Source organism: Triturus cristatus, chromosome 10 (genome assembly GCF_964204655.1).
Source record: "Triturus cristatus chromosome 10, aTriCri1.1, whole genome shotgun sequence".
NCBI classification, from domain to species: domain Eukaryota; kingdom Metazoa; phylum Chordata; class Amphibia; order Caudata; family Salamandridae; genus Triturus; species Triturus cristatus.
In genome coordinates this window covers 964686478-964713998 of record NC_140593.1, presented here as the reverse complement: position 1 = coordinate 964713998, position 27521 = coordinate 964686478, and the positions used below count along the sequence as shown (strand labels likewise).

Sequence of the window (27521 nt, the reverse complement as noted above, 5' to 3'; positions counted from 1 at the left end):
ATTCTTTGATGACTTGGTCGCCCAGCTGCAGCCCCATCCCAGCTGCTGCTTCTGTGGCAGAGACGTAGGACGGCCTGCACCTGCGGATGCCAACCACTGTCGCTGGCCGCGAGGACCACACGCAGCTCTAGTAGGTACTGTGACACCACTTCCAGAGGACTCACACACCCCTTCTCTCATGTGGTATATATGGCAATGAAGTCCAAACTTAAGTACATGCTAAACAGTTTCATATATTCAGATATATATTAGCACTTTGTCACTGGCATCTTGATACCCAATGTCGCACACCGAATTGGTGGGTCGCCAGGGTATGCAACCAGAACCGTCTCCAGTCTCTGACATTTTTTGGTAGATAACAGATCGGCTACCAAGGAGAGGAATTGATTTGCTCAAGATCTTACTATTTTGCGAAGAGGGTAACGCCAATTAAACCAATAACTCCCTAAAGCACCACGTGATACCTGCACAAATGCTGTCCTGGCGTGGAGCAGGCTTGCATGTTGTTTGTGGTCCCTAGAAAGGGCACTGACCGGGGAGGTCGTGGGGCAGGAGTAGAGATGACGAGGAGAAAGAAGATTGGAGTAGTGTAAATAAGGAAAGGGTAGCAAATGCTAACCGAGGGACGCATGCTTCCCCCAAAGATGCTAAAAGCGCACACCAGAGCTCATCCTGACGCTTCTGTTTTGATAACACACACTGCGCAGGCAGCTGCACGGTTTGGATCAAACCGCCTTCGTGCGCATATTTTACCATTCTTTTTATAGACCGAAGAACAAAAAACATGATAAACAATATACAGAGTTGGAAGGCTTCGAGACCACCATCCTTGTAATATCCGCTGGAACTTCCTAGCATCAGTCTAATGGACGCCACTAATGCAGAGATTAATAACCCACTGCACTTTCACAGCGAGCAGACCCCAAACACGCTCTCAACAGCATCACAGGCGCCTATTTGAAATGCAGACACCACAGTGTATTCCGTTTTAGTAGCAGCCATGTTAGAATTAATATCCTACAATCGGAAACTAACGCGACAAAGCTTCTGATAAGAAGCTTGGTTGCCATGGACAACGGAAAGCTATCGGCACAAGATGGCGGCGGACTGTCCACAGTCCCACGGACCCGCGCATGCTGTTAGCAATGGACAAATGGCAAGAGCAGCAATCTTTGTCCATTGCAGACGCGTGCATGAGAGACCTCGCAGAATTGATTCCAAAAGGTGCTCTCCATGGCGAGAGCAGCGCATGCGCTGCTTTCGCCAGGCGAGACCTAAAAATAGATTACACTTTTAGGAATTTTAAGGACACAGACGTGAAAAAGATCCACCAGAGGGTTCCTAGGATATAGACTTTGCAACAAAAAATCAAGACTTTTCACTCAACCATGAACAAGCATTGGCAAATTCAACAAATGTGACACTTGGCAACTTTTTTTTTTTAAGGAAAAACTTCGGCAAGTGGGTGTGCGTTATTTAGAGTTACTTTGGGTGACCAATTCCGCCAGTGGGTCAGTCAAGGGGACCAATAAGTTCCAAACAAACAGTTACTTCCTCAAGGAAACTAGTCTTCAATCCAGTTACAGGGTCAGTGGCCCCTTGCCATTAACTGCTATGGAGCAGTCCTGATGCAGGGGATATAGGATGCTGCAGATACACAAGGATGCTGAAGATGCTGTACAGTTGAAGAAGGTCTTCCTTAGGCTAGTCCTTGGTCCATAATCTTGGTGATGTGATTCCGACTAGAGGGGTCATTCGCCCTAGAAGTCCTCTTGGGGTCAGCGGAAGTTCAATTGACACTAGGCTACCTGTCACCAGGTACAGGGGAATCTGGGATTTCCTTCTTTTGACAATAACTCTCCTTCTATGCAATGTAGCTTCCCTCCAACAACTATCCCGGTCCAGCAGACTTGAGAGCAATTTGTGAGCGTTGCATCCTGGTCGCTTAGGCTACACAGAAGGGAGGAGTGGTGATTCAATTTGGGCTACCAGCTCACCCTAGTTAGCTTCTTCAGCTTCTGTGACCTGTGATGCAACCAGGAGGTCAGCCAAGTGCCTTTATTAGTCTCTGCTTCTAGCTGGGCTGAGTGGATGACTTCTTCACCAGCAGGACGAGCAGGCACAGTCTTTCTTTGGCTAGCTGGTGGAGCAGCAGGTGCGTTCCAAACTTCAGTGCAGCCTCTTCTTTGCCAGTTCCAGGGTATGCAGGGCAGTCCTTCGGTCCTCTTTTTCTGTCAAGCGATATCGAAGTTCTGGGGTGCCAGGGTTGTGCCTTTTAGGTCCAGAAAGTGCCCTCTAGGGAGGCTGCATTGTCTAGCTAAGGGCCTTCGAGGTTCCCTCCTGCCGGATGACAACTTTCAGTATATTGTGGCATCTAGCTATCCCAGAGTGCCCCAGTCTGCCCGCTTTCATGATATGTGGACCCTTTCACTTTACCAACTTACCCATCCACATACCAGTCTCCTTTTGTGCTACATTGGAGAAGATAATCAGGGATTTCATATGGGGCCCCAGCCGGCATAGAGTGGCGATTAAAAAACTATCTACCCTCTGACCAGGGTGGGTCGACCGCGCCATGTTTCGAACACTATTATCTAGTGGCGCAGCTCCAGTGGGTGGCTGGATGGATAGCAGGGTGCCAATGTGAGGATACCGCGACCATGCTCCCACCACTCACAGCGTCACAGACCCTCCAGCTATTCCACCCCAGGGCGCGAACACGACCACCGGAATCTGTGTGGCTAAACATAGCGTAAAAATGTCATAGAAGGAGCCTCTACATAACACCATATGCTCCTGCTCTTCCACTAGAGGGTACACCGAGAGGACAGGGAACACTTACTGCAACCGAGCTACTACAATGGTAAGCGGCCGGGGTGCAGACCATGGGAGACCTTTACCGCGACGGCGTCCTCACTCCCTATGAGACACTGGAAGAGGAGGATGGGCTCCTGGCAGGACAGTTTCTCCTACTCCGGTCTTTGATATCCACGCTCACGGTGCGATGGGGAGTCCTCACCATAGAACCACCCATGCACCTTACCATACAATATTGGCACGTAATGTGACAGGTCAGACATCTGACGCAGTGGTACGCGGGTCTCGCTGTGCCAGCACGCAGCGATTAAGTTAGATTCCCTCAGACAAAAATGGGATCTAGTCTTAGGCAGGCAATTCTCAGACAAAGAATGGGGACAAGGGCTGGCTAGTCCGGTACAGATCCCCAGGAACATGAGGTTCAGACAAATCCAATTCTACATTATACACAGGGCGTATTATACGCCAGCCAAAATCAACAGATATTCACCGCACTGATTCTACCTGCCCAAGATGTTCCACTATAGACGCAGACCTGCTACACATGCTGTGGGGTTGCACCAGCCTTAGTAAATACTGGAGAGAGGTAGAGGAAGCACTGCATAATTGCACCGAACGAAAGATGCCCTTTGACTGGTCGGTGTACTTGCTGCACGGATTCCGCAGGACACGCAACACAAAGGTCACATCCAGCTTCTTGGACCTGGGTATAATAGCGGCAAAACGGTTAATCACGAAAAGATGAAAGGCGCCAAACCCCCCCACATTTTAAGGCTTGGAAGAATTCCGCTCTCGCATGGGCTAGGGCACAAGGCATAGCAATTTGCCCGGAAGAATCCACAGGCCTTACGAAAATGGCAATAGCCACACAATGGGAAGCAATTCTCATTACACTACACAAATACACAGGCACGCCAACGCGGCTCCCACTGACACCTGACCCAGACGGGCAATATCGCGCAAGAGAATTGAATCTCGGAGACACTTAAAGACACCAGCTCCAAAAAAACCAACATTGATATACTGTCGCCCGGACACACCTTTTGATAAAGGACCTATGGTAAAAGAAACGGGCACAGGCACAACAGGCAGCATATCTGCACATACAAATGAACAGGTGGAGACACTCCAACTCGGCTCCAAGTTTCTTGCCCTTTCCCCAGTTAATTTTGTATGCGCTGTTTAGCATGGTCATCCACACAGTCCCGAACTGTTAATGTCACTTTCTGCAGTTAATAACGCTAGACATCTTAACAGGCTTGGACCCTAAAGTTGATATTGACTTAACTCAAGCTATTCGGCACTGTTACGCCTACATGTCCATTAATTAAACTCTTGCAATGTACAATCTGTCAAATCGAACTGTTGTAAAGAAGACTAATGACGTTACACGCAAAACATGATATGCAATTTGTTATTGTTGTCATCACAAGTAAGAAAAAATAAAAAACAATAACAATTTTTTTTAAATGATAAGTGGACCCTTCTCTTGGTGTGTGGAGCTCGGTGGCCCACCCTAGAGGAGTGGCTACCAGTGGGGTACGCGTCCATGGAAAAACTGCTTGGCCAGTGTTTCCCTCTCTTTGTCCCCGACGCCAACCTGTCTACACAAACAAAAGAGCAGCCTCTCTTTTATGCGTTTATTATTTTGCCTTTAATGGCAGCTTCCGCTTTGAAGCTCACCTGGGTCAATACCCCGAGTGGCTTCCTACTAAGAGGAGGTAACACCTCGTCCAGATGCAGGCCTCTAGTGTTCCCTGTCCTGGGAGCCGTTGACACGTCTTCCCAGGCAGGCAGAAAGTTGTCTTGTAACCAGCCTCAGCAAATGGCTACTGGAAAACTGGACAATAGACCAACTTTCTAAAACATGTATGTGGCAACAAGTTACATTTTTTTTATTTTTTATAATCAAGTTTATTTGCATTTGAGAAACAAATTCACAAAATGACAGCATACAATTGCGTAGTAAATCAGAGATCATTTCCAACAGACCACAGTCATGATTGAAGTACTCGGGCAAGCTAACCCATGTGAAAGGCTGTATAGCAATAAATGAGAAGATCAGAGCAAATTATTAAAAACAGTAAATTGAGCCATTTGCCCCATACCTTATGGAACTTCCCAGGACATCCCCGGGCCTAAAACAGAGGTTCTTCCTGGGTCGTGCACCAGTACACCACCCGTCGCCATTTTTGCAGGGTTGGAGGTTTGGCCCGAGGCCAGGCCGCTGCAATGTCTCGCTTGGCTACCGCCACTGCCGTGCCCAGAAAGTGTTTGCCGGCGCTGGAGTCGTCAAGACCATCAAAACCCACCAAAAGAAGGTGTATGGGATTATGGGGAACATGCCAACCCACAGTCTGTGTAACCTCTGATTCCACACCAGACCAAAACGAGGCAAGACCAGACCACAACCAGACCATGCGGAAAAAAATCGGCTGGGGCTTGGCCGCATCATATAGAGTCTGGGGAGGGGCGTAGTCCCGACCTATATAGGCGCACAGGGGTAAGGTAGGCCATGTGGAGATAGTAGAGTTGAATGAGACGGAGTTTAGAGGAGGTCGTAAGGATTTGGGAGCCATAAGGGCGTCGCAGAAGTCCGCTTCCTCCAGGGGACCCAACCAACCCTCCCAGCGGGTTCTCAGTGAGTCCAGGGTAGTGGGGCTGTTATTCACTAGGGAGCGGTAATATCCGCGACACTCCTCCCCTGCCCAAGTTTCTCATCATTACCTGGGCCTCCAAAGGGCTAAATTCAGGAATCGTCGTACCTGGTGGAATGTGTGCGGCAAGGGCGTGGCGGAGCTGCAGATACCTATAAAATTTGGAGGTATGAAGGGAATGACATTGTTGTAGGTCGGAGAAGGCCCTGACGTGATCTCCCACCCAGAAGTCTCCAAGGAGCGATATCCCAACGTGATCCCATTGCCGAAAGCCTGCAAGGGTTGAGACCTCCCGCAGCCACATGCCATGCCACAGAGATGTGTGTTGAGTGAGTCGCTTGTCCCAGCGTGTATATCGCAGGGCAGAGCGCCAGGCAACCAGGACCGCTCTGGTAACAGGTGGGATCGTCTGCAGGATTGAGACCCCATATAAGTAGGTTTGGAGTTGTGGGAAGTCCATGGTCCGAAGCTCAGTCCAATAGGCCGGGTCAGCTCACCCCCCCCCTTGAACCAGTCATGGATGACAAGAAGTCCGGTAGCTAGATAGCAGAGATGAAGACTTGTCATTCCCATGCCTCCGTCAAAGGGTGGGATCCGGCAGCGGGCCAGGGCCATGCGCAGCCTCCCACCCCCCACAGGAACTTAGTAATTGCTCCCTCAAATTCTCGGAACCAACTACCTGGGAGATGACAGGTGGTATTCTGAATAATGTATAGGAAGCGGGGGAGAATCATCATTTTAAAGAGTGCCCCTCGTCCGAGGGGGGGTTAAGTGGGAGGGTTTACCAACGCTTAAGGTCGGCTTTGGCTTTCGCAACCAAGGGTGCGATGTTAAGTGCCCATTCCAACTCCGGGAGTAGAGTCACCTAGATCCCCAGGTGTTTAAACAATTGTCTCCTGATAGGGATATTAGACTGCCAATTAAAGCAAGCACAAGTTACATTTAATTTCGACTTGGGCATCAAGTGGGCTTAATGTAACAAGTTGTTTGACACCTGGAAGAACCACCTTTATTGGCCCCTTTCAGAAATTAACATGCAACTCTGTACTCGTCAATGGGGCTTCTAACTTCTAGCTAGTTTCAAAACCAACCATTACTGGTTTTTACTGACGGAACATGTTAATCACGTTCTATATTTCTAATATTCTGCAACCTGCTTTTGGACACAATAGGCCTGCTTCAGGGGTGACGTACACACATTAAAAGGGAGTTTGGACTTTGCCATTGATTAGAATAGCAAAGTCGAGTTAGCATTTTAAAATTGTCCTTCCAATCTGCAGTGGCATACGGTGGGCCAAGTTTTACATTGTCCCACTCAGGGTGGCACAATAAATGCTGCAGTTCCTGAGGGGCACAGTCTAACTTACAGGCCTTGGGGACTGCACTGAGGCAAAAAGGTCACCTATCCTCAGATAATACTGGCGTTGAGGGAGAGGCCAAAGGTCTGGCTGTGCAACTAGAGTGTGCACAGTTAGGCACAGATCTTTGGCATGTTGAAGTAGTATCAGGGTCAGAAATTGGCATTGCAACTGGATCTCGTACAGGCCCCAGCAGGGTCGGGGTCCATATGGAAGGAACTAGCCTGGGTCCTGACGCCAGCATAGAAGTTTGGATTGGCTTGAATACAAGCAATGGAACAGGTCTCTGGAGGCAGCTGGTGTCAGGGAAATGCCCGCAAGCAGATGTACAACTGGGAGTCCCTATGGTTCCATGGAGCACAAAAGCATTAAACAGCGAGAGGTAAGTCTGGAAAATGTGTAGTATGGTAGCCAGGAAGTCCACTATCTGCTCTGGGGTCGAGGATGGCTCAGGGAGTTTAGGACATGCCCACTCTAAATGCAGGATCAGAGACAGAGGTGGGATGGATCACACTTGGTTTTCTATGCGCTTATGGTGCATTTGCGACTTATGTGAAGACTTAAAGCAGGAATGGGACTTCAAGTGGGTCTGACCTCATGACGACTATCAAGAGTGAGACCTCCGTTTTGAACACTACCACTTCTAATGCAAAGTGAAAAAGCTTTGCCTCCCGCTCTCCGATAGCCTTCGGGTGCGGAGGATTCGCTTATCGTACAACTTTGAATTGTGGCTTGAGCCTACACACCATATTTATGATCAGTACGATGTCTTTAGAAATCTTACAAGCACATGTTGTGCAGGTCCATGACCAACAAATGTTTTCTACAGTCGTAATATGTCTTGAATCCTAATGCTTTGGGAGGCCTCTTCCCTAGCACACTGTCTTCATGACAAGGTTTGGAGCTGTTGGAAAACTGACAAAGTTGGGAAACCAGCTCCGAATGCACACTGAGGGCACAGAAAGAAAGGAACCGATGTCAGCTTTAGAGATAGCTCTTACATGCAGCTCTGCTGCTACAATACTGTGCCTTGAGTCACCGAGCCTCCACAGGATGCCACCGTTCTGCGCCCAGAGAGCACTGCTAAAACAAATGTCCAGATCCACTCAGGCATATAAGACTATTCTAAAGTTGAGGAATCTGCAGTTAGCTTCAGTGACGCTTTTTCTGGTAGAGATCTTATCTAAACGCAGATTACTCACTCTCTTGAATATTGCTGAAGAGTTAGAATGTATATGAAACTTCTGACCAATACCTCTGCACGCTGGTAGTAAGAGGCTTCCCACAAATGCCATTCCGCTCTGGAAGTGACATGCAGGGCCTGTTTATGCTCCACCCCTGCGCTATGATGTCAGCTGCTTTCAAGGCTGTCTGCTCCCCAAGACGCAGATCCCAAACATTGGCTTTGACCAGTGTGCAGGTTCCTATACTGAGATCTTATTAATGAATAAAGTCCAATTCATAAAAGAAATGAGGGTGGGAGGGTCGGTGAGGAATCTGCGGTTAGATAGTCTCTCTACCAGAAATAGCGTTAATGAAGGTAAGTAACATGTTCTTCTGATAGAGACTTATAACCGGTCCATGACCAACAAATGTTTTCTACAGTCGTAATATGTCTTGAATCCTAATGCTTTGGGAGGCCTCTTCCCTAGCACACTGTCTTCATGACAAGGTTTGGAGCTGTTGGAAAACTGACAAAGTTGGGAAACCAGCTCCGAATGCACACTGAGGGCACAGAAAGAAAGGAACCGATGTCCGCTTTAGAGATAGCTCTTACATGCAGCTCTGCTGCTACAATACTGTGCCTTGAGTCACCGAGCCTCCACAGGATGCCACCATTCTGCGCCCAGAGAGCACTGCTAAAACAAATGTCCAGATCCACTCAGGCATACAAGACTATTCTAAAGTTGAGGAATCTGCAGTTAGATGTATGCATCATAAACGGTGAATTTCTACTGTAAAATACTGAACTATGAAGTGCCAAATTGCTTGCAGTTGGAAAAATAAAAAGCTACTGGAAACAAAGATTAATAAGGCCTGCAATAGAAAATTTACTGTAATAGATAGCTTTGATGAAAAGATGTCTTGAGACACCAAATGTCAAATCAGCAGTAACAATAATGTTTAAAGACAAAAGAATCCAAGAGGTTCTCTAATGCTGGTGAAAAGGGCATCATAGACATTACCATAATAACGTTTTTTCATTTCTGTAGAGTCCATGCTAAATAGTTACTCACCACTCTTTTAAGCAATCGAAGCTCCAAATCAGAGACAGAGCTGTTGAACTGTGATGCAAATGAGCACATTTGTTGACATCGCTTGATAAGTTCAAACAAACTTGCATCAAGGCTTAAAGTTTCCGTAGTTCTGGTGCGTAGGCTTTCAAAGTGTATGATGTTGCTACAGAGGAAGGTAACCTAGACAAACCAAAAATACAGCTGAAAAGTATATACAAATACTCCAACCATCCAAAAGTACAAACTAACCTGTAATGCAAATACAAGAAGCCACCCGTATAATTCGTTGAACAAAACATTCCAGTTCAGCTTTTATACATCCCTTCAACATAATACCCATGCACATTCAAATGTTTAACATCTTGCCACCACACCCCCTTAGTAAATGTATGAGAACATTGAGGTTGTACCCATGACAAAATCATACAATCACCTATTTAAAGGTTTGGGAACTGCAGAACATTAACTGCTGAAACAATCATTACCCTGTCAAAAAGTATGTAGTGAGACACATTTAACTTTAAAATAACATGTTCAAGGGTATCCCCAAATTATAGAAAGCAAGCCACCAAATTATTCACCTTGAATCAAAGATGCTTAGGCAGGTTTGTTACAGTTCAAAATGTGAACCTCCAAAGCCAACTTAACTCTGCATGTTTCTCATAATTGGGCTGAATTAACACGTTACTTACCTTCAGTAACGCTTTTTCTGGTAGAGATCTTATCTAAACGCAGATTACTCACTCTCTTGAATATTCCTGAAGAGTTAGAATGTATATGAAACTTCTGACCAATACCTCTGCACGCTGGTGGTAAGAGGCTTCCCACAAATGCCATTCCGCTCTGGAAGTGACATGCAGGGCCTGTTTATGCTCCACCCCTGCGCTATGATGTCAGCTGCTTTCAAGGCTGTCTGCTCCCCAAGACGCAGATCCCAAACATTGGCTTTGACCAGTGTGCAGGTTCCTATACTGAGATCTTATTAATGAATAAAGTCCAATTCATAAAAGAAATGAGGGTGGGAGGGTCGGTGAGGAATCTGCGGTTAGATAGTCTCTCTACCAGAAATAGCGTTAATGAAGGTAAGTAACATGTTCTTCTGATAGAGACTTATAACCGTGCATTCCTCACTTTAATAGATGCCAGAGTAGTACCTATTTGGAGATGGGCCTGTGAATAGAATCAAACCAAAAAGTCCTGCAGGAGTTAGCTGACAAAATGCCCTCTCGTCCACCTGACAGTCCAGACTGTAGTGCTTTATAAACATTTAGAGAAAAACATGGTGATATTAGTCCGACTATCCGGAACTCTCCACTCTGGAGGGTAGGCGCGGAACCATACCATGTCCAGAATAGCTTTGATGAAAGGGAGAATCTGAGAAGGGTTCAGGTGTAACTTTGGCATGCTGATAGTGAATCCAAGCAAATGTAGGAGGTTTGACGTAGTCTGAAGGTGGGTGGGAGAAGCCCGCCTTCAGCAGACAGTTGTCGAGGTAGGGGGAAGACTCCTGACCACCGAAAGTGTAATGCAACCACCACCATCATGCACGTGAACACACAGGGGGCACTGGTGAGGCGAAAAGGGAGCACATTGAACTGGAAATGCCAGTGGCCTACTGTGAAGCACAGGTAATGTCCGTGAGCTTGCAGGACCGGGATGGGAAAATTTGCGTCCTGCAAGTCCAAAACTATCATCCAGACTGAAGTGTCCAGCGTAGGAAGAAGCTGAGCCAGGGTGAGCATCTTGAATTTCCCTTTTTTCAGGAAGGTTCTGAGGTGGGTGCAGACCTAGTATGGGGCAGAGACCTCAGTCCTTTTTTGGCACCAGAAAGTAGGGGCAATAACAATCACCCCCTACTTCTGGTGCTGGCACCCTCTCACTGGCTTTTTTGGCCAAATGTACCTGCTCTTCCTGACTGAGTAAGGAAAGATGGTGTTCCATCACCCATTCTAGGGATGGTTTTCACAAATGAAGGGGCATAACCTCCTGCAAAGTTTGTAGCATCCACTTGTCAGAAGTGATTTGAGTCCATTAGAGCAGGTGGCGCCTGATCCGGACGCCAACAGGATAGTTGTGCTGGTTGGAGGGCTCACAAAAGTGGTTTGCAGGCTGCGGCAGTCAGAAGTACTGGGGAATGGAAAATGAGCTGGGACAGGCTTCCGCACCATCTGTGGGGTTCGCGACACCGGCCACAAAAAGGCTGAGAAGCCTGCTGTGCGCTTGGGTGAAGCTGGTATTGTGGACGCCCTTTGGAGCCCCAGCTGTGATCACACAAGGGACGAAAGGATTGTTGCCATGTTTGGCAGTCAGGGAGAAGCCCAGTGATCTGGCAGTGACTCCGCTGTCACAAAACCTCTCAAGTGCCATGTCAGCTCTGTCGCAAAACAGGTGGGAGTCATCAAAAGGCACGGCAATGAAGAATTCTTAGACCCTCCCCTAACTCAGTAGACCTCTTCCAGGTGGAGCAATGAAGTGCTTCTGTAGAGGATGGCCCTGCCTAGGGAGTCTGTGGTGTCCAGTCAAAACCTGATGGCGTACTTTGCTATGTACTGACCGCCCACCAATGCTTGGTTCAGGGTGGCTTGGCCCTCTTCAGGGACCATGTGCAGCAGCTGTGCAAAAGAGTCCTATAGATCATTAGAATATCAGCTCAAGAGACATTCGGTGTTCAGTGACCGCAAGTCGAAGCTGGTGAAAGAAAAGATTCTCTTCCCAAAAGTGACCAGCTTCTAGGATTCTGATGGGGTGGAAGGGAATGGTTAAAAAGTATTAAAAACATAAATAAATAAATAAATGTGATGAGGTAGATCTCCGGATCTGCGCTGTTGGCGTTGAATGAAAGTAACTGATGTCAGCGCACTGGGGTGGCACATATATAGGTACGGTGCACGCCACTTCCAGAGTGGTCTACACGGATGCGGAGCAAATTGACACCACCTACCAGCATGCAGAATTACTGCTCAAAGCACAAGTTTCTTACTTGTGTAACCATATATCTGTAAGAGACATTAGTTAGTGAAGGATTCCTTACCTTACAATATCCCCAGGCGTCAGACTGGATCCGGAAAGTTTTCGTCAGCAGTACCCCAGCGCGTCTGTAGGCGTCGTCGAGCGGCTCCGCGCACGTCGCTGGTGTTGAAGTCGCTGAGATAACCTCGTCAGAACTACTTAGACGTGCCCACGCACGCGGACGTCAGTTCTGTACACGACTTTCCGCGCCAGGAACGCAGAGCCATGCCAGAGACCGACTACTGGTGCATTAAAACTAGGGCCCTGAAAGGGATGACCCCAACCCTAGAGATCAGTTCGCAGACCAGGGAGGATGGATGGGCGGTAAGGAATCTATCACCAACTCATGTCTCTAACAGATATATCGTTATACAAGTAAGTAACTTGTTCATCTGAAGAACAAGTTACTTACCTTCGGTAACGATGTATCTGTACACATCAGTTAGTTAGATTCCTCACCTTAGAATATCCCCAGGCGTCAGGCTGGATCTGGAAAGATTTTTCGTCAGCAATAACCTTTGCGCGTCGCTAGGCGTCGTCTTCGGCTCCGCGTCGTCCGTCGGCGTCGTGCGCCGGAATGACGTCAGAGTACTTAGACACCGCCCTCGCGCGCTGTCAGTTCTTGTTTATAGCTTTCCGCGCCAGGAATGCAGAGCCATGCAAGAGACCGACACTGGTGCCAAAAAATTCTAGGGCCCTGGAAGGGATATCCTCAACCCTAGATATCGGTTCGCAGAACGGGGAGGTTGGGTGGGTCGGTGAGGAATCTAACTTACTAATGTTTCTTACAGATACATCGTTACCGAAGGTAAGTAACTTGTTCATCTGAAAGAAACACGTTTGTTAGATTCCTCACCTTAGAATAGATACCCCAGCAATACCAACCCCGGTGGTGGGTCTGCGAACCAAGATCACACCAGAAAGTCCTGGAGAACAGAACGGCCAAAAAAGCCGTCTGTCCGGACTTGACTGTCCAGGCAATAATGGTTGGCAAACGTGTGCAGCGAGGACCATGTTGCTGCTTGACAGATGTCCTGCAATGGGACTTCCCGACCAAGGGCAGTCGTCGCCGCCGTGGTCCGTGTGGAATGGGCCCTCAGCCCTACAGGAGGTTCCTTTTTAGCTAAGGAGTAACAAGCTTTGATGCACAAAACGACCCACCGAGAGATGGTCCTCTTGTGCACCGCCCGCCCCTTCTTAGCACCCACGTAGCCAACGAAGAGTTGGTCGACCACCCGGAACTGTCTTGTGCGGTCCAGATAGAAGGAGAGCGCACGTTTTGGGTCCAGACGGTGGAGCCTCTCTTCCTCTTTCGAGGGATGTGGAGGTAGAAAGAAGGTGGGCAGCGTAACAGACTGCCCGATGTGAAAGGCAGTCACTACCTTAGGAAGGAAGGAAGGAAGGACGAGTGCGGAGAACAACATTGTCTGGATGGATAGAAAGGAAAGGAGGCTTAGAAGAGAGAGCCTCACTCACTCACCCTTCTAGCAGAGGTGATGGCTGCCAGGAAAGCAGTCTTAAGCGTCAACAGACGAAGAGAACAATTATGAAGTGGCTTAATGGGAGCACACATCAGATATATCAAAACAAGATTCAAATCCCACTGAGGCATTACAAAAGGGACAGGAGGAAACATGTGAGTAATGCCCTTAAAGAATCGAGAAACAACAGGGGATTTGAAAAGAGAAGGCTGATCAGGGAGCCGGAGGAAAGAAGAGATAGCAGAAAGATAACCTTTAAGAGTGCCCAGAGCAGAGCCCTGCTGGGCCAAAGAAAGAAGGAAGAGAAGAACCGCAGAAAGAGGGGCGGAAAGGTATCCACAGCCTTTGCTGTGTACCATGCCACAAATTTGTTCCACCTGCAGGAGTATACCGTTTTAGTGGAGGGACGCCTGGCTGTCAGAATGAAATCACAGACTTCAGGAGGCAAGTCAAATGGCATCAACTGTCGCCAGTTAATCTCCACGCATGGAGGTGGAGGCTGGACAGGTTCGGGTGGAGGACCGTCCCCTGCTGTTGCGACAGAAGGTCCTCCTGAAGAGTCAGTCGTATCGGGGAATCGATTGACATACTGAGTAGCCCGGGATACCAGTACTTTCGTGCCCAATCCGGAGCCACCAAGATGACTTGGGCCCGGTCGCGCCTGATCTTCAGCACTCTGGGCAGAAGTGGTATAGGCGGAAAGGCGTACAACAGACCGCAACTCCACTCGCTACGAAAGGCGTCCCCGAGCGAGTGCCGCCTTGGAAACTCGAACGCGCAGAACTACTGACATTGGCGAATAGATCTAACCAAGGCTCTCCCCACTGCCGAAAGAGGTCTTGCGCCACGTCCGAGTTGAGACGCCATTCGTGATCCATCATGCACCGGCGGCTGAGTTCGTCTGCTCTGGCGTTCAGAGAGCCCGCCAGATGTTGAACCACCAGGGTGATGCCCTGATGTTCCAGCCATGTCCAGAGGCGCAGAGCCTCCTGACAAAGGGTCCACGACCCCACCCCACCCTGTTTGTTGCAATACCACATGGCGGTGATGTTGTCCGTGAACACCTGCACCACACTTCCCCGGACAATGGGAAGGAATGCCTTCAGTGCAAGTCGGATCGCTCTCAGCTCCAAAAGGTTGATATGGAGCCGAGACTCCGCCGGAGACTAGAGTCCTCTGATCTCCGCCTCCCCCATGTGGCTCCCCTATCCCAGGAGGGACGCATCCGCCACCACTACGTGCTCCGGTTGGGGTAGGGAGAGGGATCTGCCGCGGACCCAATCGCGGTTCATGAGCCACCAATGCAACTGTTTTGCGGTGCCCTCCGAGATCAAGACATGGTCGGACAGGTTGCCCCTGATGCTGGGCCCACTGAAACTTCAGGTCCCAATGCAGAACCCGCATTCGCCAGCTGGCGCGATGCACTAACAGGATGCAGGAGGCCATCAGACCCAGAAGCCGCAGCACCAACCTGACTGAAACCCGGGATAGAGGCTGAAAGATGGGAATCAGAGCCTGAATATCCCGGACTCGCTGGTCCGGAACATAAGCCCGGAACTGCGCCGAGTCCAGATCTGCCCCGATAAAGAGGAGCGTTTGGGAGGGACTCAGATGCGACTTCGGCACATTGATGGAGAACCCCAGCAGATGCAGGAGGTTGGCCGTAGTCTGGAGGTGGGAGATGGCTTGCTGGGGCAAGCCCGCCTTCAACAGCCAGTCGTCGAGATAGGGGAAGACTGGAACCCCTGATCTGCGCAGATGAGCTGCGACCATCGCCATCACTTTCGTGAACACCCGAGGGGCACTGGTGAGGCCGGAAGGGAGCACAGTAAACTGAAAATGCTCCTGACCCACCGTGAACCGCAGGTAACGCCGGTGGGCCGGGGATGTGAAAATAAGCATCCTGCAAGTCCAACGCTACCATCCAGTCTCCAGGGTCTAGGGCAGTCAGAACCTGAGCTAAGGTGAGTATCTTGAACCTCTCCTTCCGGAGGAAGGCGTTGACGCTCCTGAGGTCCAAGATAGGGCGTAGGCCCCCTTTGCCCTTTTGGGAACCAGAAAGTAGTGGGAATAGCAACCACAACCTACTTCTGGACCAGGAACGCGCTCGATGGCCCCTTTGGCTGAGAGGGCCGCAACTTCCTCCCATAGAAGATTCAAGTGATCCCCCGACATGCGGTGGCACTGCGGTGGCATGACTGGAGGGGTCGCCTCGAAGGGGAGGGAGTAGCCCCTTCGGACAATTTGCAGCACCCACCTGTCCGAAGTGATGGAACGCCAGTGGAGCAGGTGATGTAAACTCTGCCGCCCAATGGCGTGGAATGGGCCTGAAAGCACGGACTAGGAAGGATTTGAGGCGGATGCTGCTGGGGTGGATGTGAATGGACCGGCACGTTGAGCCCCTGTACCGCCTCAGCGGAATCCACGTTGGCGACCGCGTGGAGGATGGATCTGTGGCTTGTGGCTAGGCGGACATGAGGGGGCGCCCCTTCCTTGGCCACGAAAGGGGCGAAAAGCGGAAGTTTGCGGACGCGGGCCGAGAGACCCAAGGACTTGGCCGTAGCCCTGGAGTCCTTAAAGCGCTCCAGTGCACTGTCCGCTTTGTTGCCAAAGAGGCGATCGCCATCAAAGGGCATGTCCATGAGGGTGCTCTAGACATCCCCGGAAAAAGACGTGGACCGCAACCAGGCGTGACGACGAAGCGTCACTGTGGACGACATTGCCCTGCCAAGCGAGTCCGTCGTGTCCAAACCACATCAGATGGCATACCGCGCTTCGTCCCGCCCATCGGCAAGAGCCTGGGCGAGCCGTGCCCGGGCCTCCTCCGGGCACAGGGGCAGCACGTCCTCCACCGTATCCCACAGAGAGTGGGAGTAACGGTCCAAGAGACAAGCGGTGTTAATCAACCGCAGCCCTAAACTAAGGGAGGAGAACAGCTTTTTGCCAAACTGCTCCAGTCTCTTGGATTCCCAATCCGGGGGAGCGGACGGGAAGAAAGTCTGGGAAGTAGAGGCCTGGATAACCAGGATCTCAGGGGTGGGGTGTTGGGACAGAAAACTGGGGTCGCCCGGTGCAGGGCGGGGGCGCGGGCCACATTCCGATCCACAGGAGGTACTGTGGAGGGCTTGGACCAGGTCCCCTTGAGAACGTCCATCAGTGCTTCGCTAAACGGCAGCAGAGGCTCCGAGGAGCTTGCTGACGGTCGGAGCACTTCAGTGAGTAGGTTTGTCCTCACGGCCACAGTAGGCAGCTCCAGCCAGAGGGCTTCGGACGCCGTACGCAACGCCACAGAAAAGGTAGCACCTTCCTCCAAAGCCACGGTCGGAGGAGAGATGAACCCAGTGTCAGGGGAGGTGTCAAGGCCACTGGCATCCCCCAGCTCATCTGCCTGGTCCTGTGATAACTGGCCCTGGCAGGCCAGAGGGTCATCAGACCCCTCCCAGTCGCCACCGTCATCCGATTCCTGATAAACAGGGGGGATGATCGGAACCGGGCGGAAGATGAAATGGTCACCCATCGGCGTCGGATGGCACCGGGGCTGAACCGGGGAACGGCGTCGTCCGGAGACGGCGCCGGGGGTGAAACCGGTGTCGACGCCGGTGGAGGAGGCGTCGCGAGGTCGACCGACATCGACTGAGATCCAGGCCTGGATCCCACTAGGACCTGCGGCGTCGGGACCCGAAGTCGACGACGGCGCCGGGGCCGCCGGCTCGCAGGCCTCCCAGTCGAGCCTGCGGGACCCGAAGGCCCGCCGGCAGTCGTCGACGGCAGAGCCAGGCCCCTCATGGCCGAGAGGAAGGCACTGATCTCCGCCGGAGTCGCGTCAGTCCCAGGGACCGGCGGGTATGGGGACGGACGCGGCTCCTGCGGCTCCGGCGGAGCCGCGGGCGTGGTTCCACCCGGACCCTCGACCGAGTCGCGCGACCGGCGAGGGGAGTCAGAAGAGCGATGTCGTCTCTTGGACTTCTTACTATGCTTCGACTTACCCGAAGATTTGGAACCCGACAAGCGGTGGTGGTGGCTGCGGCTCCGCGACCGGTCGTTCGACTTCCTCCTGGACCAGGACCGTGAACGGCGAGTGTCGGAGCTCGAGAAGCTTGTGGGACCGCTCCCGCCTAGCCTTCGAGGTCAAGGCCCGGCAGTCGAGGCACGACTCCACGCCATGTTCGGCCCCAAAGCAGTAAAGGCACCGGCGATGGTGGTCCGTTACCGACATCAGTCGGTGACAGTCACAGGCTTTAAAACCAGGCATCCTACAGGCACCAGTTCGAGTCGACGAGTAGACAAAAGAGTCCAAAACGTTTTAGTCAAAAAGTGACTAAAGGGGTAAGCTCTTCCCGGATCGGCGCTGTCTGACGCAGAAAAAAGAAGAACTGACGTCAGCGCGCGAGGGCGGCGTCTAAGTACTCCGACGATGTCATTCCGGCGCACGACGCCGGACGCGGAGCCGCAGACGACGCCTAGCGACGCGCAAGGGGTATTGCTGACGAAAAATCTTTCCGGATCCAGCCTGACACCTGGGTATATTCTAAGGTGAGGAATGTAACTAACGTGTTTCTTTCAGATAGAGATACATTAGTGATAGATTCCTTACCCTAGAATACATACCCAAGCAATACCAACCCCGGTGGTGGGTCTGCGAAGTGAGATTACTCCAGAAAGTCACGAAGATACGAACGGCCAAAGAAGCCGTTTCTACGGACTTGACTGTCAAGGCAATAATGCGTAGTGAGAGTGTGCAGCGAGGCCCACGTGGCCGCCTGACAGATGTGTTGCAGTGGGACACCGCGTCCCAATGCTGTAGTAGCTGCTGCCGCCCGGGTCTAATGGGCGCGCAACTCTACCAGTGGTTCCTTTTAGCCAAAGAGTAATAGGCTAGAATACACAAGACAACCTAGTGTGAGATAGTTCATTTGTTCACAGCCCAGCCTTTCTTGGCACCCACGTAGCCAACAAAGAGCTGGTCATCCACCCAGAACTGTTGTGTGCGGTTGAGGTAGAATGAAAGCGCAAGTTTGGGTCCAGACGGTGGAGCCTCTCCTCTTCTCTGGAAGGGTGCGGCGGCGGTAAGAAAGTGGGCAGAGTGAAAGTTTGCCCCAGATGAAAGGCAGTGACTACTTTTGGTGGAAAGGAGGGATGTGGTTGAAGCACAACCTTGTCCGGATGAACCGCCAGGAAAGGAGGTTTACAGGAAAGATCCTGAAGCTAACTCACACGCCTAGCGGAGGTGATAGCCACAAGCCACCAGGAAGAAAGTCTGTAAAATTATGAAGAGGCTCAAAGGGAGCACACATGAAGTATGTGAGAACCAGATTCAAGTCACACTGAAGCATCATAAACGGAATAGTCAGAAAAGGTGAGTAATGCCTTTGGAAAATCTACCACAGGGGACAGTTTTCAAAGTCGATAACCGCAAAGGACAGTTATGAAGAGGCTCAAAGGGAGCGCACATTAAGTATGTGAGAACCAGGTTCAAGTCCCACTGAGGCATCACAAAAGGAATAGGAGGGAAACGGTGAGTAATGCCTTTGAGAAATCTATTGACAATAGAGGACTTGAAAAGAGAGGGCTGATCAGGCAGCCTGAGAAAGGCTGAAAGAGCAGAAAGGTAGCCTTTAATAGTGCCCAGAGCAGAGCCCTGCTGGGCCAAAGAGAGAAGAAATAAAAGGACCTCAGAAAGAGGGGCAGAAAGGGGATCTAAAGCTTTCGCTGTGCACCATGCCGTAAATTTGTTCCAACGGCAGGCGTATAGCGTTCTAGTGGAGGGACGCTTGGCTGCCAGAATGCCATCACAGACTTCAGGAGGCAAGTCAAAAGGAATCAAATGTCGCCGCTAAATCTCCACGCAAGGAGGTGGAGGCTGGACAGGTTCAGGTGGAGGACTGTCCCCTGCTGCTGCGACAGAAGATCCTCCCAAAGAGGCTGCCGGATCGGGGGATCCACGCTTATACTGAGTAGCTTGGGATACCAAACTCTTCGAGCCCAGTTCAGTGCCACAAGAATGACTTGGGCCTGGTCACGTCTGATTTTCTTCAGCACTTTGGTTAGAAGGCATACAAGAGACCGCAACTCCACTCGTGACGAAAAGCAGCTCCGAACGAGGGCCGCCTTGGAAACTCCAACACGCAGAACTACGACAGTGCGCGTTCTTGTCGGTGGCGAAGAGATGTAACCGAGGGTATCCCCACTGTAGAAAGAGACCTTGCACCAACTGCGAGTGAAGACGCCATTTGTGATCCATTATGCACCAACGGCTGAGTTCATCCGCCCTGGCGTTCAAAGAACCTGCCAAGCGTTCAACCACCAGGTAAATACCCTGGCATTCCAGCCACTTCCAGAGGCGCAGAGCCTCCAGACATAGGGTCCACGATCCCACCCGCATGGCTTGTTGCAGTACCACATGGCAGTGGTGTGGTCTGTGAACACTTGCACTACTCTCCACTGGACAGAGGGAAGGAATGCTTTCAGTGCAAGGAGGATCTCCCTGAGCTCCAAAGGATTGACATGGAGCTCAGATTCCTCCGGAGACCAGATGCCTCTGCTCTTCGCCTCTCCCATGTGGCCCCCCCCCCCTATCCCAGGAGGGACGCATCCGTCACCACTGTATGCCCCGGTTGGGGAAAGGAGAGGGATCTGCCGCTGACCCAATGCTGGTCCGTGAGCCACCACTGCAAGTCTTGTGCAGTGCCGTCCAAGATCTGGACGTAGTCGGACAGGTTTCCCTGATGCTGCGTCCACTGGAACTGCAGGTCCCACTGCAGAGCCCGTATATGCGATCTGGCATGATTGATCAGCAGGATGCAAGAGGCCATGTGGTCCAGCAGCCTCAGTGTTTTCCTGACCGAAACCCAGGACAAGGGCTGAAAGATCGGAATCATAGCCCAAAGGTCCTGGATTCGCTCTTCGGGAGAATAAACCCGAAATCGCGCTGTGTCCAGAACCGCTCCGATGAAGAGGAGCTTTTGAGAGGGGATTAGATGCAACTTCGCCACTTTGATGCAGAACCCCAGCAAATGCAGGAGGTCGGCCTTTGTCTGGAGGAGGGAGACTACTGCCTGGGGCGAGCCCACCTTTAACAGCCAGTCGTCGAGATAGGGGGAGACTAAAACCCCTGATCTGCGCAGATGAGCTGCGACCACCACCATCACTTTCGTGAACACCTGAGGGTAACTGGTAAGGCCGAAAGGGAGCACAGTGAACTGAAAGTGCTCGTGGTAGGCCGGAAGGATGGGGTTATAAAATAAGCATCCTGCAAGTCCAATTGTACAACCCAGTCCTGCAGGTCTAGGGCAGACAAGACCTGACCAAGTGTGAGCATTTTGAACTTCTCCTTCCAGAGGGAGCGAGTGACGTTCCGGAGGTTTAAGATAGGACGTAGGCCGTTGTCCTTCTTTGGAATTAAGTAGTGAGAGTAACAACCATAATCTACTGAATTTGGAATGTGCTCAATGGCCCCCTTGGTCAAGAGGGTTGCAACCTCGTGCTGGAGAAGTGCCAAGTGACGTCCTGACATGCGGTGGTGCTGAGGTGGCATGGTAGGAGTAGTAGTGTCGAAGGGGAGGGAGTAGCCCCTTCGGACCATTTGCAGAACCCACTTGTTCAAAGTGATGGCGCGCCAGTGGGGGAGGTGATGGCGAATCCTGCCGCCCACTGGCGTGTGGTGGGCCTCAAACACTGGACTGAAACAGCAAACTAGGAAGGTCTTTAGTACTGATCGGCCCGCTAGCCCCGGGACCCAATGGTGCAGGTCCTCTGTTCGCAGCTGCACTGCGGTATGCAAATTGCCCTGCCTATGGAGGAGGCGGAGCCAAGACCACAATGGATGGTGAACCTTGCCGCATCATTGCCCTCGGCAATTGCTTGGGAGAGCACCTTGCAAGCCTTTGCTAGACACTGAGGCAGCACCTGCGCCACCGTGTTCCACACAGAGTGTGAATAGAGGTTAAATGGCACTTGGAGAGGCAGAGTCTTGGACAACTAGCCACTCTGACGTTGTGTTGTGGAACTGGGGTTGCCTTGTATCCACAGGAGCCCCTGTGTTAGGTGTAAGTGTGTTATTGAAGGGTAGTAGCGGCTCCGTGGAGGAGGCCGCTGCTGAAACACTGCAGTCAGCAGAGCCCTGATAGACACTGTAGGGAATTTGAGGTTAGGAACCTCCCCTACCCAACACCACAGAATGAAACAATCACCCCCGTAGCTACGGAAGAAGGGGACAGTGTATTAGGGTGTGGAGATAAGTCCAGCTTGCTGGGACTCCCTGTGTTGCCAACCTAGTTTAGTACATCTTCCCACCGAGCTGCGAGAAGGTCCTCAGACATCTCCAAGTACCTCCCTTCAGTCCCTGGCCATTTGAGAGGCCAAGAAGGACGAGGGGCTCGGGGAAGGGGAAAAAATATTCCCTCCATGGAATAGGAATTCGAGAAGGCAGGCTCAATATAGTCTGGCCCTGGAGGCAACGACGCCGTGTGCGGCGCCGAGGTCGGATGCAACGGAGTTGCCGGGGCCGGCGCTGAGTCCAGAGCCGAAGGCTGCGTCGAGGCTAAAGCCAACAGCTGCGCCGATGCCGGAACCAATGGCGGCGCCGATGCAGGAACCAACGGCGGCGCCGAGGCCAGAGCCAACAGTGGTGCCGGAGCCAACGGTGCCTCAGGGCATCTTGCCGGCGTAACCAGGCCCATAGGCGGCGGCAAGGGGGCAGAGCCACCCAATGGGTCCACGGGGCCCAAAGGCGCACCGGAGGGGCCCAGTGGGGCAAATAAACGGCCCATGGACGACAGGAAGACCTGTATTTCTTCCGGAGTCACGTACAGCCCCGGGAAAGGCGGGTAGGCCGCAGGTAACAATGGAGGCTCCACCGGGGCCGCGGGGGAGTGACCACCCGACCCCTCCACCGTGTCCCGCGAACGGTGAGGGGTAGACGAAGAGCGACGTCGCTTCTTCGACTTTTTATGGCGCCTGGACTTACCTGTCCCCGATTCCGACGAACAGTGGTGACGGCCTTACAACCTGTCTCCTGACCTTCCTTAGGAGCGGGATCTCGAGTGTCGCGAAGCCGAATGCCGGACCTCCAACAACTTTCGGGAACGCTCCCGTAAAGCCTTCGGCACCATGGCCCGACAATTGGGGCACGCTTCAGGGTCATGGGCATGCCCCAAGCAAAAGAGACGCACGTTATGTGGGTCCGCTACCGACATGTTCCAACGGCAGTCACAAGAGGACTTAAACTCGGGCATCTCTACTGCACCAGAAGTCGAGAACGTGACAAAGTCAAAATATTAACTAGGAGTACCGCTCTCTCTCGGACCTGCGCTTGCTGGCGCGGAAAAAGAAAGAACTGATGTCAGCGCGCGTGGGCACGTCTAAGTAGCTCCGACGACGTCATCTCGGCGACTACAACACCAGCAGCGTACGCGGAGCCGCACGACGACGCCTACCGACGCACAAGGGTACTGCTGACGAAAACATTCCGGATCCAATCTGACGCCTGGGGATATTCTAAGGTAAGGAATCTATCACTGACGTGTCTCTTTCAGATATATTTACTGATCCAGTTTGACACCTGGGGAATATTGTAAGGTGAGGAATCTGTCGTTAGAAGTCTCTATCAAAAAGTATCTGGCACAACAGTCAGTATCTATCTCTGTTGCTGGCGCCCTTGAATGGTAACCCTTGGGGATGGGAAAGGAAGGGAATAACCATTTTCTATGATCTGGAGCACCCAGTGGTTGGAAGTGATGCTCCTTCACAGATGAAACAATCAGATATGGTCTTCCTCAGGGCGATCATGAGCGCCAGAGAATAATCTAAGTTAGTTTTGAAGCAGCTGCCGATGAGGTGATGTGGGTGGGGTGGGGCTGGTTAGAACATTGCCTTTGGGGGCCTGGATGCTGTTGGCTTGCTCTCTGGCCTTGAAATTACTAAGAGGTCTGTTGTTAAGGAACCAGATCCTAGGGGCCGGCCTAGGTTCTTGACTAGTTCGTCCAGGGTTAAGGACGTTTGTCTTAACTTCTTCAGTTGCAAGAGTGAATTCTAACATCTCCAACCTCCGCCGCCCTCCTGATAACTGTTAAAAAGGAGGCGGATTCCTTCGTTGCCATGTCTGGTTTTGAGTAAGAATGGCAAACGTATGGTGTGATGTCTAAGTCACTGGTCGTCAAAAAGGTTGCCATCATTATAGAAGTCATCAGAATTGACCTTATGAGCATCGTCAGGATACGGTTCTGGGGCTGAATGGGCATACTGCTGTGGTCTTGGTTGTCTTTCAGAGTCCAACAAAACTAACAGCTCAATTTCTACCATCAGTGATGTCGGTACCAGATTCAGACTGGTGGCGTTGGTCACCGTATTGGGGCTGGAGTCTGAGGCACTGGGTTAGAGGAGGCAACAGCCTTGAATCGAGGCAGAGTTGCACAGTCGGGGTCGATGACAGCTTGTAGTAACCAGACTGGAGGCCACCTTGGATTCTTGGGGCCTGAAGACGGACTCCAAGCGTCACCGAAGGTCCAGGGACATCGGGGCATTCTGGAATCAATTATGGAATTTATTCCTATGTGGAGATGCTGCTTCTAGGCCTCAAGGTGTCTGGGGTTTCGTGTGACTTAAAATGGCAGGACAACAGAGACCCATGTTTGTGCTTCTTATGCCTCTGACTATTTTGACCTTCCTAAACTCAATGACTTTGAAGACGAGCAGTCACATGAACAGCCTCAGAAGCAAGAATTCTTTCACACACTAATTCGGTACAGTTTTTTTTTTTTTTTTACTTCTTGCAAAGTTCGGCAACGGCAACCTTAGCTTCACAGTCATGGATGGCCTTGTGATCCATCATCTTCCAGCCATCGCACAAGCCATGTTTGGATCCTAGACACCACAGACGTTATGGGTGTCAGTTACTGACATCTGTTGTTTACCGTCTCGACACAGCCGAAATCCTATGGGTATTTTTAGGGTGGGTAAGAGTATTTGGGTGGCAAATGTATATTTAGAGTTTAGGGTGGGTAAGTGTACTTGGGTGGCAAAAGTATTTTTAGGGCTCAGGGTGGCAAGGCGTTTTTGGGAGGAAAGGGTATTTTTTAGGGTGGATAAGGGAATTTGGTTGGCAAGGGTATGTTTAGGGTGAGTAAAGATATTTGGGTGACAAGGGAATTTTTAGGTGGGAAGGATATTTCAAGGGTTTAGGAGGCTTAGGGGTATTTAAGTGGCAAGGGCATTTCCAGGGTTTAAGGTGGGCAGTGGTATTTGGTGGCAAGGATATTTTTAGGGTTAAGGTAGGTAAGGGTATTTGGGTGGCAAGGGTATTTATGGGGTGGTTAAGTTTAGGGGTGATGCGTTTTATACACACACACACTTTATATAGTTAAAAAAGCTTTATACTTACCTGGGTACTAATTCTAATTCTAATGGTAATAGCATGCGTGGTAAAGGTATATGTGTGGTAAAATAAAATGAGTGGGAAAGGCATTTGTGTGGTAATGGCTGCGCTGTAAAAGCATGTGTTCCAGAATACATCTGCCCTTGGTACCCTGGGTACTTTATACTAGGGACTTATAAGTAAGTTAGTTCTTGCCAACTGGGTGTATCGAATTAAACATTCCTTTTGCAATGGGTAAAAATACTGGCACTGAGGTCTGGATAGCAGGCCTCAGTGCCCTCTCCTAGTTGAAAAACCAGCAGATAATAGTCCAAATGAGGCAAAAAGTAGGGGGAAACCTGCACAAAAGCCTGTTGCCTTACACTGTCATTAAACACACTCATTCATTCTGCTCAGAACAGTGGCATCCTGCAGGTTCTGAAAAACCCCGACATGCATATCGGCGACAAGTATTTCAGAACGCAATCAACGGCAGCTTCATCCTAATAGACATTTGTCACAAATTCATACTCTTGCACTTAAAGTTCTCACAACCAACAGCTGTTTGAAAAACTTGAATTACCATATTTACATTGTGGGCTACTCTGATGTTAAGCTGCTTGCCACAATTCTGTATCCATCCTTTGGACTCAAGCCAGGTGAAGTCAGGATATGTTATGCATCTGGCTAGCACAATTGGAAGGAATACACCCACATGATAGGATAACTAAGCTCTCTGTCTTTTTATTGGTACAATAGTAACTATTACATTTTCATAATCCACTTTCACCCATTGAGAGGAATTATGTATTGGAGTAATAGTGCACTGCAGACCCAGAATTATTCAAAGTATGTTGCGTCATACAGCTGAAGCATAAAAAGGGATTTTTGAAAGAAATTATGGTATTACATCAATTGTTAACACCCTTAGTAAGTATGCTCATCATAATGAGAGGACTTGGTAGCAATGAAGAGGTTTTCAACCAGGTATGGTATGCGCTCCTAGAGAATGGACAGGTACTACAGTATAGTTAAACCCTTGATAATTATTATGAGACAACAGAACACGTTACTTACCTTCAGTAACAATCTTTCTGGTGGATACTTTAACCAGAAATTCCCCACCTTGTGAATAATCCCTAGGCATCAGACAGGATGCGGAAACATTCAGAGCAGTTTCCATGTATGCCTCTAGGTGGTGTTGTGTTCCTCTGCACTGATGTCATTCCACTCCATATAACGGCACCCATTTGTGCTGACATCCGGTGCTTTCTAGGCTGATTATGCCCTCAGACACAGGCAGATTGGCAAATTGGTAAGGAAAGTGTGCAGACTTCTAGACAGGGGCCTTTTTAAATAGTAATGAGTACAGAAAACGAAACTAAGATGTGGCGGTGTTGGTGAGGAATCTGTGGTTAGACGGAGTATCCACCATAAAAATTGTTAGTGAAGGTAAGTAACTTGTTCTTTTGATGGATACTTCTAACAGATTTCTCACCTTGTTAATAGATACCATAGCATATTTGGCTCAGACCAAAAAATATTGAGGGGCTGAGAGGACAAAATGCCCCTCTCGATGACCTATCTGTTGAGGCAGTAGTGCTTTGTGAGTGTGTGTACTGAAGCGGACGTGGCTTCCTGACAGATCTGCAGAACAGGTATTCTGTGCGGTAATGCACTGGTAGAAACCTTTTGGCCTGGTGGAATTAGACTATATGTTTTGTTTGGGGGGGGTGCTTTTTCTCAAGTGTTTAGCAGAACTTTAAGCACTTTAAGATCTTTATCCACTGAGAGATGGTTAATTTGTGCACTGCTTTAACTCTCTTTGCTCCAGAAAACCCAATGATGATCCTCCACTTAGTATTTCTTGTTCCTTGGTGTGATTGAAATGAAAACTCAATGCTCTTTTAGGATGCAAACAATGGATCTCTCTTTCTCAGAGGGATAATTTGGCTCACAGAATGGTGATGGCCTGGCCAACATGAAAGGGAGTAACCACTTTCAGTAGAAAGGAAACTCGCCCAGGTCCTAAAAAACTTAGCAGGGAAGGTGTGGTAAGGTGGATTTCTCGATATCTGCTGCCTGCCCACACTCTATTTTTAAGGTTAGTAGTGTCCCTACCTCCTAAGGGTCACCACAACCAGGAGAAAACGTATTCAATTTCAGCCCCGCAGAGCATTACAAGGCAGTCCTTCCTATTAGTGTGAATGCTTAATGAGAGGCTCTGGCTGCATTCCTTTGCAGCTGCATGGCTTAATTTTAGTTTACTCCCTTTTTATCTTATTTATTGTTTTAAGTAGAGGTGCACAGTCTCATGTGGAAACCTCGAAAATCTTAGTTTATTGGGGGCAGGTCTGGGAATCCAACTTCGGCTGTCCCGGCCAGAATCTCTCCCTGCTGCCATGGGAGCCAAAAGCATGTGTTCCCCTGCCTGGTGACACCCTGCTCTTCCCAGATACGGACATGGAGAGAGGAAGTGGGCCCACCACAGGTGGGGTGGGGTGGGGGGCGGGAAATCGGCAGCGATCCCTTGTTCCTTGGGGCCCAGGGGTGGGTTGGGGAGGTGGGGTTGATGGGGATTGGGGGGTGGGGTGGGTTGGTGGAAATGGGGG

The 27521-nt window shown here is 50.5% G+C and overlaps 1 protein-coding gene across 1 annotated transcript in view; it reads right to left on the bottom strand.

Annotated features, from left to right (window-relative positions):
* SMG1 (SMG1 nonsense mediated mRNA decay associated PI3K related kinase) overlaps positions 1–27521 on the bottom strand; it is a 1471505-nt gene that overhangs the window by 131112 nt on the left and 1312872 nt on the right. Inside the window, exon 57 of the mRNA XM_085628855.1 lies at positions 9070–9249. Coding sequence (XP_085484981.1) covers positions 9070–9249 — 180 coding nt within the window. The remainder of the gene's footprint in view (positions 1–9069; positions 9250–27521) is intronic.